This window comes from Gossypium arboreum, chromosome 12 (assembly GCF_025698485.1).
Source record: "Gossypium arboreum isolate Shixiya-1 chromosome 12, ASM2569848v2, whole genome shotgun sequence".
Lineage (NCBI taxonomy): Eukaryota > Viridiplantae > Streptophyta > Magnoliopsida > Malvales > Malvaceae > Gossypium > Gossypium arboreum.
In genome coordinates, this window is record NC_069081.1 from 11,050,512 (window position 1) to 11,066,926 (window position 16,415).

At 30.0% G+C, this 16,415-nt stretch overlaps 2 protein-coding genes across 2 annotated transcripts; one reads left to right on the plus strand and one right to left on the minus strand.

The window, feature by feature from the left end:
- Positions 1 to 5,707: 5,707 nt before the first annotated feature.
- LOC108477983 (probable carboxylesterase 17) lies at positions 5,708 to 7,012 on the minus strand. The gene has a single exon (XM_017780435.2). It carries the CDS (start codon positions 6,975 to 6,977, stop codon positions 5,949 to 5,951), a length of 1,029 nt encoding a protein of 342 aa, XP_017635924.1. The 5' UTR covers positions 6,978 to 7,012; the 3' UTR covers positions 5,708 to 5,948.
- A 7,180-nt stretch (positions 7,013 to 14,192) lies between these two features.
- On the plus strand, positions 14,193 to 15,173 carry LOC108477982 (uncharacterized). Its single transcript, XM_017780434.1, has one exon. The coding sequence runs from the start codon at positions 14,193 to 14,195 to the stop codon at positions 15,171 to 15,173; it is 981 nt and encodes a 326-aa protein (XP_017635923.1).
- The last annotated feature ends 1,242 nt before the right edge of the window (positions 15,174 to 16,415 follow it).

Below are 16,415 nucleotides of genomic sequence, written 5' to 3' on the forward strand. Positions count from 1 at the left end.
CTCAAACAGAATAAGCCAGTTATAGTGGAAGAGGACGCCTACGACCACTAGCTTCAAGAATTTAGACTTACGATTTAGCGGAATCTGACTTAAGCCAACAATCGCTTCTATGGGATTATTTTATGCTAGATAATCACTTCTCAATGGCGAATCTCACGCCATTTTGTCTATTGGGCTCGCCAACCTCTGACGCAGTAAGCTAAGGAACCAACTGTGAAACCTTCCCAAAACATACAAATTGGCCACCTTTGTACACGTTAAAATGATCACATTTTAAGGGACATGGACGGAAGCGTCAGCCCTATAATGCGAAGAAACAATGAATACTCGTTGAGAAGGCTAAGCTTAGATTCTAAGCCATATGAACTCTTTTTGGGGAAATTTGGCAACCTTCGGCTAGATAAATTTAGTAGCTCATGATTTTTGTGGAAAAAGAAATAAATATAATGGAAATGAAATTTTTATAGAAAAAAATATGAAAAGAACAAAAGGCTAAACTTTTTTGGGGAGAAAGTGTTTACAGAAAAGATGAGTGAAAGTTGTGTCACTCCATCCCTTATTTATAGTACTAGGAAACCTAGTCTATTCCTAATTAAATTCTAAAAGATAAATACAAATAATTAAAAAATTAAAAATAAATAAGGATAAATAAAGACAAAAGCTAGGATAAATAAAGATAAAACTAAAATTAAATCTAAATAATAATCCTTAATAATTATCCTAATATAATTGGAATTTAAATAAAGTCTTGTCTATAAAATCTCTTCTTTGCACTTTTTCCCCAAATCTTCCACAATTTGTATTTTCGGCACCACCTCTTGCATGCTGGCCCATTTTATCTTTAAATTCACGCTTTTAGCTCCCAAATTTCCTTTTACCTTCAATTTAGTTCCTATAAGATAAAAAATCATAAATAACTCAAATTAGTAGGATCATACTCAAAATAAACATATAATTAACACATAAAAATATGACATTCTAGAGTATTATCGTTACTTTTAATATTTGAAGGTAATGATACTTGGAATGCACAAAACGCAGGAAATTTTGTTAGGCATGACCAAAACTAAAGAATATGGTAAATATAATTTCATAAAATTGAATGTTAGAATACTTATCCAGAAAAAGCGCCTGATTTTTTTACCCAAAATTTGAAGGCTGCATATGGATTTGTTATAAGATTATGGTCGGCTTGAATGTTTAAAATTAAGGTAAACTATATCATTAGTCACTAAAGGGTAAGTTTTTGTTTTGATCACTTAATTAGAAAAAAGTTACAATTTGGTCACTGAATTATTTAAAAGTTTTCATTTAATTCATCGGGTTATTAATGTAACACCCTAGTCCCGAATATGGAGTACTTGAATACTAAGGTGCTACATCAGGTCACCGGAGTAACCCAGCAAAGTTTTCAAATAATTTTAAAACATTGAAATACATTTTATATAAGAGAAAATACCATACATAGTTATACTGAAAATAGAAATAAAAGTAGTTATACAAAATATGTGAAGCTCCAATATCATCGTATATCAAAATAGTCAAAATAACAAAAAATGATAAATGAGTTACAGACCTACAAAAAAATACAAGGCCTTAGGAATACAATGCCCACTAATAGATAAGGTACTGTACTCTGAATACGTGATGCTAGGAGTCTCTCGTCGATGATGTTCCTCGAACACAAAAAAAAAGTCTACAAATCTGAACATTAAGAAAATTCAAAGACTGAGCTTTACAAGCTCAATGATAATAAAAAAAATCTACCATACTTCAAGCAATCATAAATATAAGCATGCAAATCAAATATATACATAGAAACATGACATGAGGGTTGAATAATTAAAACATGAGCCATTAAATCTACATAACCAAATCGCTTGCATATCGAACTTGTCAAACTTTTTAGATTGCACATACTACTCAAATAATCGAGTATCCTGATAGTCTCGCGCCACTCATGGTTGCTAGTCAAATAATCCCTGGTGTCCGTAGGGTTACCCCGAGTGCCACTCATGCCTGCTAGTTAGATTAGAGCCTGAAGGTTAAGCGCAAACAAAGCTTCAAACATATAATCACAAAAATACAACTATGACATTCGAGTCTCATACTCGTTTCAACTTTCTTATCATTCCAGCTAAAATATTAACTAAAGAAGTGTAATAGTCTGCTACCCTGACATTCTGACGTTTCCTTATTCAAAAATTAATAGCTCATAATATATAACTCTAAATCCAGCACCGTTTGTTTTAAACGAAACAAGACTTCTGTACAGTTCTAGAGATATAAGGCTTGCTTCCTATTTTATCTTATGAAATTTTTGGTGATTTTTCAAAGTTACTTCTAAGCCTGTTTTATAAGAATTCTGCTGCCAGATTTTTATGACCTTTCAACACTCAAAAATTCATATCTTTTAAAATACAAATAAAAATTGATCTCTGTTAGTTCTAACCGAAACTAGAATGGCTCATGGTTACAATGATGTATAGATCACTTCTTAATTATTTTTACAAAATTTATGGTGAGTTTTTGAACTTATTGTTCATGTAATAATCTGTTTCTAGCATATTTCACAGCTAAGTTTTTAGCTTCATTTTTAAATATCCAAACAGGATTTCCACCCAAAGACATATAGCATGCATGCATTATCACACAAGTATCATATTTATGACTTATCAAGAAGTATAGGAGAGTTAGAGGGTACCACCTTGATGGAAGAACACCAACAAAGTTTCTTGCCTAGCTCTCCACCACTTTGCCTTTATCCTTAGCTTTAGAAGATCCACCACCCTCCTTAGCTAATAACCATGTAACACACAAAATTTCCCACAAAAAAATAAAATAAAAGTTGATAGGATGTAAAAATACATACTTTAAATAAACAAATAAATAAAATATGAGAAGATGGGTAGAGATTTTCTCAAACTCAAACCCTTCCAAACACCTAAAAAAACCTCCACCTTCGTCTTTGACGAACATAGATATTTTTTTTCTTCTATGGAACTTTTTTTAAAAAAAGACCAAGACCCTTGTCTTCTTTAATATTTGGAGGATGAAAAAAAATGGTGAGAACTCACTGAAATCTCTCTCCCTCTAAAAGACTTGCTAAGGAAAAAAATAGATGAAGAAAAGAAGAAAAAGAAAAAGAAAAATGAAGAAATGTAAAAGGAAAAAAATAAGGTGATTATAATATAAGGGAAAATAGGGACAAATCCTATTTATCCCATACCTCAATCTACCAAACCATCTTTTCTCATTAATTGGAAGAAGATTTTTACTCAAAAATGGTAAAATCACCATATTAGCCATCCATCTTCCCCTACTTCACACAACCTTCCCAACATCCTTAATTTCTTATAGAAAAGGTCCAAAATTCACCCAAATTAATTTCAACAAAAACCCAATCCCAAAATAAATTTATCCATTGCCAACCCAGGTCAACACTCAAATGTTGACTTGAGAATTTGGGGTCGTTACAATTAAAATTGATGTTATATGACTTTTTCTATTCGCACTCCTGCACCACTCAAAAGCTCTCTTTTCCCCATCTTCTAAATTTCAATTCTTTTTTTATGAAACAACTTTGAATGTCACGAATCTATTAATCAAAATTCAAACAAATTTTTTTGATATCCGACACTATCTGTTAGATCGACTTAAATCTAAGATATGTTTTTTTATTCGTCGATTGGTATTAATCAACTGTATGATCATCGAACCGTTATTTAGAGCTCACTTCTAAAACTTATTTTTAAAAGGAAAAAAAACTCAACAATCTAATGAGTTAATGAAAATTTAAAAGGGTAATAAAAAAGTGCAGATGAGAATAAACAATAGAATACAATGGACTGAAAGAAGCTTCACCTTTTAAAGTGTTTGAAGGTGCTAAGAGGGTGAATGGTGTATATATATATATAGGAGTAGAAGTAGGGAAGATATCAATTAAATTACAATTGGATAAAAATATTCTTATTGCATTAAATGAAAGTCATTTAATAGCATAGATTGTAGTAAAAGGTTGGTCAAAGATTTTGAATTGGTCAAATTTTATGGTATAAAGTGTTGAAATATATGGAATAAATCGATTAATACTAATTTAGATTAGTGAGGATGATAGGTAACCTTAAAAATCGAGTGTGATGTCATTTAACTCCATTAATACGAAGTAATCTGAACATTGCAATTGCATCTTAAGTTGAGTTAATTAGAATGTTATTTTTTTTTTTCACTTTTATTTTTTTTTCAATTTAGTCGTCTAATCTTATATCTCTAGAGTTGATAATGATGTCTCTTTTGGAATCGAATCCATAAACTTCAAGATTAAATTGATTAATCCTTTGAAATAATTTTAATTAAAATATACTATAAGTTTATGTAATTTTACAAATTTAGAATGTAATTTTTATACTTTTATTTTAAGAAATTCAGTCCTTCTATTTTTGAATTTAAAATGTAAGTTTAATTATTAACACCGTTAATTTTGTTAAATTCATGTTTATAGTTATATTTTTAGTTACATAATTATTGATAAAGCTTTTTATTTCAAAATATTATACCAATAAATTTAACAATATTAATAATTGAACTTGAATTAAAAAAATTAAATTATTAAAATTTACAGAAAATACAAAGAATTATAAACCAATAATTTTAATTAAGATAATACAAGTCTACTTCTCTAAAGTTCGATGATAATAAACTTGTTTTACAATTACTTGACTACAACTCATGCATTTACAAGATGCGGTTAGGTTTGATTGAATTTTTATATTATTTGTTGATTCGATTCGGTTTCGTTAAGTTATTAATTTTTTATTTTAATTTTTGGTTTTGAATTATTTTATTTTATTTTAATAAAATAATTTTGTTTTCTAAAATTTGAATATTATTAGACAAAATTTTAAAATATTTTTTATAAATTATTTTCTTTATTTTAAATATAAAATATTACTTTTATATAATAATAAAAAGTAAAATTCAAATCAATTTCAAGTATCCAATATTCTTCTAAAATGAAATTAATTTTTATTTTTCTTTCTTAACCCTATCATATATGTCTTGTTTTGATTTGAAATTGTTTTCTTTGAAGGTATAAACGACTATGATTACAGTCCATAGCAACATGTCTGTGATTCCTAGATGGTAAGTCGCTCATTTGTCTTAGCAATTGATTAAAGGTTGAATCGTTAACTGATTTCGACAAGTCATCGTCTAATTTAGTTAAATTTTTTTTCTGGTACTAATGTGTATAGTGTGAATGTGTGGTTTAGTATAATTTATTAATATTTTTAAATAAATATATCTCAAATATAAATATATATTTTAAAATTATAAATTAAATTTAATAACTTAATTAAATGATTATATTTTATTTTTAGATATAATAATAATAATAGTTAAGATTAACATATACTAAACCTTGATTTAATATATTAAAATTTTATATAAATTAATACTAGCCCGTACAAGATAATATTGGTGAAATGTACTAAAATTCTAACGAAACAAAATATAAATCATTTTATATCAATTTAAGATAAAAACTATGTATTAGATAATACAATCGAATTAAATTAAATTTATTTTTTTATTCATAAAATTAAATTATTATTTTTGATAGATTAGTGAGATTGGAATTATGATTATTATGCAAAGGGTTAAAAGCTCAATTGTCGGCGGCCTTAGACTTCTTTGTACTAAATGCGTATTTTGATTGAGTTTCACTAACATGTAGTTTTTGATTGTGAGGGAAAAAAGGATTACAAGGTTTCAATATGTATATCACTTGAGTACAGACAAGAGCTTAAACCAAACGAGTAGCATCTAGTTTTATTTACTAAATACTAGTGTTATGTATGTATGTATGTACCCATTCTTCCGTTAACTAGAATTTACTTTACTCGACACCTAGCAATGTCAACAGCAACTGCTATAGAATATCAGTGAGATCATTGTTTAATGAAAGCCTTAAGATGGGCCATCATTTCCTGTGTCCGAATTTGAGAAAACTGAGAATTATGCAGAATTTGAAATGCATGCCCCACACCTTCATACATCCTTGTTTCCACCCATTTCCCAGCACTGGCCAATGCATTGCAGAATTCAAGGTTCCTATCTTTCAGTATATCCTTCTCTGATATGCACACCATTGCAGCAGGAAGTTTCAGTTCCCTCAATGTAATAGCACCTTCAGCTAAAGGGTTGCACCATGGATGATCACGGTTTGCACCTAACGGCAGCGATAATCGCCAATAGGTATCGAAAACTGATAGACTGAGTGCTGAGTTAGCTGGTTGTGTGGCGTGCATTTCAGATATGGTTCTTTCCTCTCCTCCGAAAAATGGTTGAATCAAGATCATACCCTTTAGAATCAAAGGCTTGATGCTGGAACCAGATATTCCATAGGATCTGATGGCCACATTGTAAGCTATATTAGCACCGGCACTATCGCCTGCTAGGAACAAACTAGAGAACCGGCATTGGTTTAACCACCATTTGTGTTCATTAGTCCCATTCCGAGCTTCTTGTTTCACCCACATAAGAGTGTTGATCCCATCATCATACGCGGCAGGAAGACGGTTTTCTGGAGCTAGACGATAGTTGAGAGATAAGACTACGCAACCAGCTTTGGAAGCAAGTGCAGCCAGGAACTCATGGTAACATCTCCAACTTGCTGAGCCAACACAGAATCCACCCCCATGGAAGTAGACAAGTAAAGGCATCTTGCTGGAGTAGCTTGGGACATAGATACGTGTCCACAAATTGGTGAATTTCTCAATAGCAACATCTTTAGATACCACACCATTTGTGACCATGCAAGGGGCGGAAGGGATGATCGGTGGCCTCTCAACGTGCCCGTCTCCATAAACTCTGATGAGCCCTGCAATCTCTTCAACTACAACGCCATGATTCTTCCTGCCTCCCTGAACATTTAGTCTAGGATTAAAGGAAATGGCTGCCATTCTTTTTGATCTCATTAAATATGAAATTACAATTGTCTTTGGTAGTAATGGTTGTGACTTGAAAGTACTTTGAGGCATCCCTATATAGCGTTAGAAAAGTTGGGTACTGAACTCATCAATGAGGTATACCGTCACACAGATTCTCGATCGTTTTTCTAGAACTTTTATTTCTTAAAATGCAAAAGAAAAAGCTACAGCTTTTAGTTCATCGAAAGTGAATTAAGAATCAGTTCTATCCATAAACTTTGCATCAATGCTTGACCAAACAAAACCGACCATAATAACAAAACATACATCATAGCATTGTTTGATTCTCCCCGTGTGAACTAAAGTATACATATAAGCTCATGAACTGCAAGCTTACACCATGCAAATGGGCATCAAGCAGATAGTTATTATGTTAAACTTATGACAGTTTCAGTATATTGATGTTGAATTAATGTCATTCAAACCTTACGCTAAGTCAATGGTATAAAGTTTTAATTGTCATAATTGTATGGAAAGCTTGTGCAGTCGATCCAAAATGGTGTACTCTTGTCCTGATTAGGCTAAACTGTGAGCAAATTAACACAAGATACTCCCACACGTTTATCAAGAAAAAGAAAAAAGGCTGGAGAAGTGGGAGAGAATTTTAAAGATTTTGTTCTTGTACTTGCTATATAGAATATTAGGCGTCATTTTTGTTCACATAAGCATTTCGGTGCTACCATGCATACTGTTGGCTTCATTGATGCATTAGGATTAAAGAGTGTTACAGACTTGCAGTATAGCTGGATAAGCCTATTTTTACCTATAACCCTTTTTAAACTTTAAAATTAGAGGAAAATATGTACTTAAGTATGCTCAAATCTGTCTTTTTAATTGTTACAATAACAACAGTATCAACTGAGTTATTTTATATGGATGATAAGTCACCATTGGTCCCCTTGCTATCAAGTCAATTTCATGCATGCTTTTATAAAAGTAGAGCTGTTGTGAATCTTATAGAGATAAAAAGGATAAAAAGAAGTCAGAAACATTTTAGACCAGCTGTTTGTCCAAGTGTCAGCATACTATGTTACTCATCGGTTGGGAGCATTGGATACGATCAGATTTTTATAAGTTTTTCATGTATTTAGAGTATCCTGGATTTTATCCGGAAAAGATAGAAGACTTGCAGAGATTTAGGCGATATGCATCAACTAAGAGCAAACATGGAGACCAAAGGCATAATTATTATTATTAAATGGAGAGAAAAGATGATATCAGGATTGCTCCTAAAGATTGCAAGATTCTGTTGGTCCCATGAAGATCTGGAAAGATATCATATGAAAAATGTAGGAAGCCTGAAGTACAAACTGTAAATCCGAATCACTGGACTCAGTCAAATATTCAACTTTATGAAATTTCCAGGGAAAAATTACAGGTCCCATTCACTTCACTTGAGGAGGATAAAAGTTTAGATTCTTTTCATCCATGAATTCCACCAGAAATTTATGTTTCTTGCCCATGGATATGGATATGAAAATGGGGTTTGCAATCTTTATTCTCTAATGGTGCTCTCCTTTTTGACTACCATGATTCATTTGTGTGAAAGAAAAAAAGAGAGGTGGCTTCTTATGTATATTTCCCAGTAATTTAAAGAACTCCTTGTTAACATCATGATGATGGATATTTCAGAACATTCATTCCCACCAATCCTAATAACATAAAAATAAAAATAAAAATTAAAGTCTTGGTTTTATGAAATCCATATAAAAATTATTATTCAAATTCAGATCTCAATTGTCCAAACTAATTTTGGACATATTTTTAACAATTTTATATATTTTTAATTTTTTATTAAAGATTAAGTTTTTATATTATTATTATTATTTTGAAACTAAAATAATATATATATATATAATCTGTTATTAATATTATAAATTTAAATAATAATTAATGAACGTCCAAACTCTGATAGTATTTCTCAATACAATTGTTAACAAGGAGTTCTTTAAATTCCTGGAAAACATACGTGAGAATCCAGCTCTCTGTTTTTTCTTTCACACAAATGGATCATGGTAGTAAAAAGGAGAGCAAGAATAAAAATCGCAAACCCTAAATCGATTTGATGTCTCTATCATATTGTTTTAAAATATTGTATATATTAATATTTATTAAATGATTAAAAGTTTTTACACAACAAATAGTTAAATTTATGTCAAAAATTAACATGCATGATATATATATAAAATGTAAAATTTTATTTATTGGATTGTTAAAATATTAGTACAAGAATATATGAAAGAGTGTAAAATTATCTTATTTACGGTTTATTTATCAATTGGGTTATTTTATTTAATTCCAAAATTAATTTTTATTTAATTTTCTTTAATTTTATTTATTTAATTTTGCATTACTTTAATCCCTTTTATTTATTTTACGTTGTAAGAGTTGTGGGTGCTTGGATTGTGAGAAATTTGAACACTACTGTCAAACTAATCTTTATGGGAATGACTCTACCTCCTCTATTATAAAATTTATATTTTGCTTTTAGGGTTAGGATTTATTTTTAGTGGATTTGACATCCATCAAAGTATAAGATAAGTGAACCCCTCCTCATATATGTAATACTACTGTAGTAATGAAGGTAATGACAATTGTACAGGGACCTCATATTGATTTTGACCAAAATTAATTCATCCTGTAGCTATCTCAAATAAAACAAAGTAATCATGGTTTTGTTTCATACAATTTTAAAAAATAAAATATTTTCATTTAATAAGATATTATTGAATTATAAACACCAACAAATTAGATAAAACTTTAGCATTTAATTTTATTAAAATAATATATTTTATTAAAGATACATTCCAAATAAGATTGATTGGTGTTAGAATAAAAGATGAGGATTTATATTGCTTGGAGTATAGATTGATCTTTGTTTTCATTAGATTTTATTTCTCTGTTGTGAAGTTCAGGATTCTACTTCTCCATAAATAATACAAATAAATTTATCCAAAATTTGTATATTTAAAAGATGAAAGTTAAGATTATATTTATAAAATAAAATAAATTTTAAAAATATTATATTAATTCAGGAATATAATTTTTGTATTATTGAGTTTTTTTCTTTTGGATAAATTGAATTTTATTTTTTAAAAAAGAAATGTAACAACATAATTTTCGTCGGTGTCGAAAAAATCAATTTCAAAATTGAATGTATTAAGTCGAGTTGTCCCAAAAATTTAACCCAGAATTTCATAAGTCAAATATAAGATTAAAAAATGAAATTAGCTAGTAATTAAATACAGTGACCAAATTGCAAGGTGAATTAAATGAAGAGATTTAATTAAAACTTAAGGTGCAATATTACCAAGAGCTATAAGGCAATTTAACCATGATAAAGATTGTATTAGTGACAAGCATTGATCCATGAATCCCATCAATTTTCTCATGAATAAACATTAGCCACGTTACTATTAAGACTTTATCCTTCTCTTGTAATTCACCAAAAATATATATATTAAATGATAATAATCCATGATAGTTTAGAGGAGGAGATGAGAACTTGGAGAGATATTAGTGTTTATTTATAGTAGAATGTCCCTGCAATATATTTACGAAATCAGATTTTGATTCAATCGGCGAAATCGAGAGATACAATAATTTCATATATTAGGGTTTGGAGGGATCAAATTGAATAAATGAATAACATGCCCAAAAATATAGTTTGATGTATTTTAAGACTTTAATATTTATTAGAAGTAGAATTTTATTTCATTTATATTTTTATGTTTATAAATATAGAATTTGAAGAAACATTGTAAACATCTCTTGTTTTTACTCTATCTATTCTTTTATTTCATAACAATTTTAAATTTGATAAAATTTAAATTATTAAAATCTAATGTTTTAATAATTAAAATTTTTAAAAGAAATTATCATTATATTTTCAATTAAAATTTTAATAATTATATTTTTTTATATTTTCTATGTCCGCTTTTATGGTATATACTTAAGGTTCATGGTTATCTCTCTTAACAATATTGTTTCTAAGATTTGAACCTATGTTATTTTCTTAAAAGTACAATATGTCTTAACAAAGGCAGTACCCAACACTTAATAATGATTTTAAGAGATAATAATAATTTTAACATATTTATGATAATTTTAAATATTAAATTATAATTTTAAGAGATAATAATAAATTTAATATATTTATGATTTTAATAATTTTAAAATCATTATCATCTCTTAAAATTATAATTACCCACCACTAACTCTATAAATACTATCTAGAACTTTTTCATCTTATTACAAATTTTATTTTAAAATGTGTATTTTTTTCTACTTGTATCTTTTATTTTGAAATTGTGATAAAAAAATTTCCCTCTAATTACCCTGTTCTAGTATGTAAACTTATAGGACACCAAAACCAAATTTAAAACACCAAAAGCACATACCCAAAGCACCTCCAAACATGCTAGGCATAAACATGTCACAATAACATACAAATTCAGCCATCATGCTAGCTTGCTTAGCAATCAAGTCATCAAGCATCCTTATGCATAACCAACATTAATCATGGTGATATATATATATATATATATATATATATAACATATTCAAAAATGTTAAAAACTCATTCTTAGCTTAAGTTAGATCACCAAATGCAAACTAAAAAATGTTAGCATGTGAGACTCCATTTACTCCTACTAATTTAGGTAGATATAAATTCATATAAACTTTAATCAGATTGAGATGAGAGTCTTAGATGCTATCAAAATATTTTGATCTAAATGGAACCTACTCATCACCTCTGCACAAAAACAAACATATTCACACATTGAGCATTGAAATCTCAATGATACTAAAATAATTTGAATTCAAAATGTAACTATGATAAAATAATAAGCATAACAACAAAAAATTATAACATGTCATTAAATAAAAATTGCAATATAAAATAAAATTCACAAGATTTAATGTTTTCTTATGAACGGCCCCAAGACTCTTAGTTTACAACTTTTGCATGATCAATCAAACACTTTCTATTTCTCATTTTCATTAACATGTAAATTGGTTCTCTTTCTTTAAATCAAAAATATTTCACTTTCAAGATTTTATTATCGTATATCATAATACATTTTTGTCCCTATTAATCAATTTTGGACTCAAGATTGGATATACAGATTATTACATCGATTTACACTCACGATCTCCAAATCTTTTAGAGGTAGTGATACGTTCTCGGACCTCGGAGCTCTAGAGAACTATCGAATAATATGTAAACGGCATACGTTCCTGATCCTAGGGTTCTAAAAAACTACTAAGTAAGATGTTTCCAACATTAAAGTAACTTTATATAACAAATTCTACGGCGTATCAATTATACTTAAAACTCTATTTGATACCATTTAACAGGACATTGTCATTATCTTTTATCATCAAATTATATGCGAACACAATGTGTATTATAATATCAAATTTACCAATACATATATATATATTCCACGTTATGTCATTCATAATTAAGTCATTAAAAATAATTATCTTGTCATTCCATTAAATGTCACTTTCAATTCTTAAGCTTGCTTAATTATAATTTCACAATTCATTTTAATATATTAATCTTATACATACTATTCATAACACCATAATAATGTTAATGTATATACTTACTTAACAAGTTACCATTTATGCTCAATATCAACATGGCACAAATCTCATTTATGTCAACCTTTATTACTGAAGATTTCACATGTTAAATTACTTAATAATTTTGTGTAATGCATGCAAATTATGCTAGCACAAAATGAATTCTTTTTTAGTTTATGAAATTCAGTTTTGTCTTTAACTTTATTCAATAATCTAAATATGAAAATGAAATTAGTAATACATTAAATATAGAATTTGTTGAAACAAAGTATAAATATATTTTCTCAACTTCACCTTTTTGTACCCTAATATCTGATTTTCATATCTTCCATTACAATCTAAATCCAACTTTATACATAAACTCTAGAGGTTCACATCACTTTCTCACTAGTTTCCAAGCTTCAACAATAGCCACATTAACCAATCTTAAATCAAACCTTATTCCTACTCTAAATATTATGGTTCCACTCATTCCACTCTCTACTCTCCAGCATTCAACAATGGTAACTTTATGAAACTCTAATAATTTCATGATCTATGGAATGGGTTATAATAATCTAATATCATAAACTAGGAATTTACCAAAAAATAAATGAAAAAGCTTACCAATGCTAAGTATAGCTCACGGCAATAGGAGAAAAACCATGAAATTTTCTTCTTTTCTGTCTTTGTTGCCGTGAAGAAGAAGATGGAATGGTCCACTAAGTTCTTTCATCTTTTGCCTTATAATATCTGATTTTCATTAATTAATTAAAGTAAAATTATCTTATCTAATGGTGGATAATTAAACATGAAAAAGATAGTGGGAATTAATGGCAATCATCAATACAAGCAACTAACAATGTTTTAGTTATGGTTTGTTAGAAATCAAACCAACTTTCCAAAGTCAAAAATTGCAACCAAAGAGTTTGTATCCAAATTGGCTTCTACCTCATACATCTTGGTTTTCAAATTGAATACAACTTTGCAAATTGGATAAAGCTTATCATGTTGAAAACTTCATGAAAAATCAAGATGGTAGCAACATTGAAAAGTACTACAAGGCAAGGCATGTACAATGGATAAGCATTATCATTTATGATACACTTAAGGGATAAGCAATCATTAAGGTAACTAGACTATGTCTATATATATGTATATATAGTTTATGTGTTGTGAGTGTTGAAAAAAATTAGTGAGTTTGAAAAAAAAAAGTGTTGTGAGTATAGAAAGAAAAACTAGCAGCAGCTAGTATAGAGAGAAAAAATAAAAGAGTGTTTGTATTGTATTTTGTATTGTGTTTATTTGTGTGTAATAAAATTAGTATTTGAGTTTTTTTTATTACGCTTCCAACAAGTGGCATCCGAGCTAGGTTCGTGTTGACGTCGCAATGGGAAACATGATTCAACTGCAGATCCCGAAATTAACAAAGACAAATTATGACAACTGGAGCATCTAGATGAGGGCTTTGCTCGATTCTTAAGATTGTTAGGACGTTGTCGAAGAAGGATATGTCGAGCCCGAAAATGCAGCTACCGAAGCGGCTTTGACAAATAAAAAAAAAAGAGCATTGAAAAAAGCTCGTAAAAAGGATAAGAGGGCGTTTTTTTTTTATTTTTCAAGGTGTTGATGAATCAACCTTTGAAAAAAATTTCAGATGCGAAGACATCAAACGAAGCATGGGGAATTTTGCAAAAATCCCTTCAAGGAGCGGAAAAGGCTAAAAAGGTACGCTTACAAACCCTTAGAGCCGAATTTGAGACGCTGAAAATGAAACCGTTGGAAAGTGTTGATGATTATGTTATTCGGGTGAAAGCGGTGGTAAATGAAATGAAAAGAAATGGAGAAACACTTGATGATGTTAGAGTAATGGAAAAAAATTTGCGGTCATTGACACGCAAATTTGATTATGTGGTGGTTGCCATTGAAGAGTCAAAAGATTTATCACAAACATCAATCGACGAACTTGAGGGCTCCCTCCAAGCCCATGAGCATAAAATGAAGCTAAATGATGATACTGGAAATTCGAACCAAGTCTTGCAAAGCAAGTTGTTCTTCAACGAAAGTGGAGCTAGGGATAATTTTGGACAAGGTACGAGCAATCGTGGAGGATACCATGGAGGATATAGAGGCAAAAATAGAGGTGGACGAGGAAATCAATCATATGGTAAAGTCCAAACAAGTGACGAATATCAAACATCAAGTCGTGGACAAGGAGCTCGAGGCCGAGGTCGAGACAGAGGTAGATTTCAACTAGGAAATAAATCTCAGGTACAATGTTATAATTGCAATAAATATGGCCATTATAGTTACGAGTGTAGATCAAATTCCAAGATGGATGAGAGAAATCATGTAGCAGCAGCTAAAGAAGAAGAAAACGTGGAATCTAATGTATTCTTCACTTATAAAGAAAGTGACAAATCAAGAAAAAATATTTGGTATCTTGATAATTACACCAACAATCACATGTGTAGCCGAAAAGACTTATTTTCAGAGTTGGATGAGAATATTCATGGACAAGTAACGTTTGGAGATGAATCACATGCCATGGTCAAAGGCAAAGGCAAAGTCACTATTACACAAAAGAATGAAGAAAAGAAGTTCATTTAAGATGTTTATTACGTACCAGCTTTGAAAAGCAACATCATCAGCCTTAGACAGCTTCTAGAAAAAGGATATGAAGTACATATGAAGGATTTCATGCTCACCTTAAAAAATAAGAGTGGTGAATTAATTGCCCAAGTTGATATGACGCGTATCCATCTGTTTACTATTAACATTGAATCTGGAGAGGTGAAATGTATGAAGAATACAATTAAAGATGAAACATGGTTGTGGCATTTAAGGTTCAGGCATCTTGGATTTTCCGGTCTGAAGCTATTGTCAAAAGAAAATTTGGTGAATGGGTTGCCAAAAATTAATCCTCCTGATCAACTGTGTGAAGCCTGCATTAAGGGAAAACAACACATACAGAGTTTTGAAGCGGGAAAAACTCGACGAGCTAGGAGACCATTGGAGATCGTGCACTCCGATATAGCAGGTCCTTTTGATATACCATCATTTGGTGGAAACAGGTACTATGTTACTTTTATTGATGATTTTAGTAAAAAAGGTTGGATATATCTTCTTAAAACAAAATCAGAAGCACTTGACATGTTTATTGAGTTCAAAGCCATGGTAGAAAAATAGAGTGGACATTTCATTAAGATACTTAGAACTGATAGAGATGGTGAGTATACTTCAAAGCTATTTGAAAACTTCTGCAAGAAAGACGGAATTATTCTCCAGTTGACAACTGCGTACATGCCACAACAAAATAGAATCACTGAAAGAAAGAACCGTACTATTCTTGATATGGCAAGAAGCATGGTTAAAGGTAAGCATTTACCAAGAATTTTCTAGGCTGAAGCTGTTCAATGTGCTGTTTATTTGTTGAACCGGTGTCCAATAAAAAGTGTGAAATACAAGACGCCAAATGAAGCTTGGAGCAATCAAAAGCCAGAAGTCAGACATCTCAAGATTTTTGGATGCATTGCATATGCTAATGTTCCTGACCAGACGAGAAAGAAGCTTGACGATAAAGGAGTAAAATGTATTTTCATTGGTTATGAAAAGAGAAGTAAGGCATATAGGTTATACAACCCTCTTACCAAGAAAGTTATTATTTTAAAAGACGTTGAATTCGATGAAGCTGATTATTAGAAATGGAGTGAAGAAGAAAAGAAAATTTAAGGATTATTTTTCAGTGATGACAAAGACGATGACATCATTAATCAAGAACAAGGCGACGATCAAAGCCCTCCTCCAAGTCCTGTTGCAACAACTCCTACAACATCATCATCACCAACCAGC

Coding starts and splice junctions, on each gene's coding strand:
- LOC108477982 (XM_017780434.1), top strand. CDS start 14,193: ATGAATCAACCTTTGAAAAAAATTTCAGATGCGAAGACATCAAACGAA.
- LOC108477983 (XM_017780435.2), bottom strand. CDS start 6,977: ATGAGATCAAAAAGAATGGCAGCCATTTCCTTTAATCCTAGACTAAAT.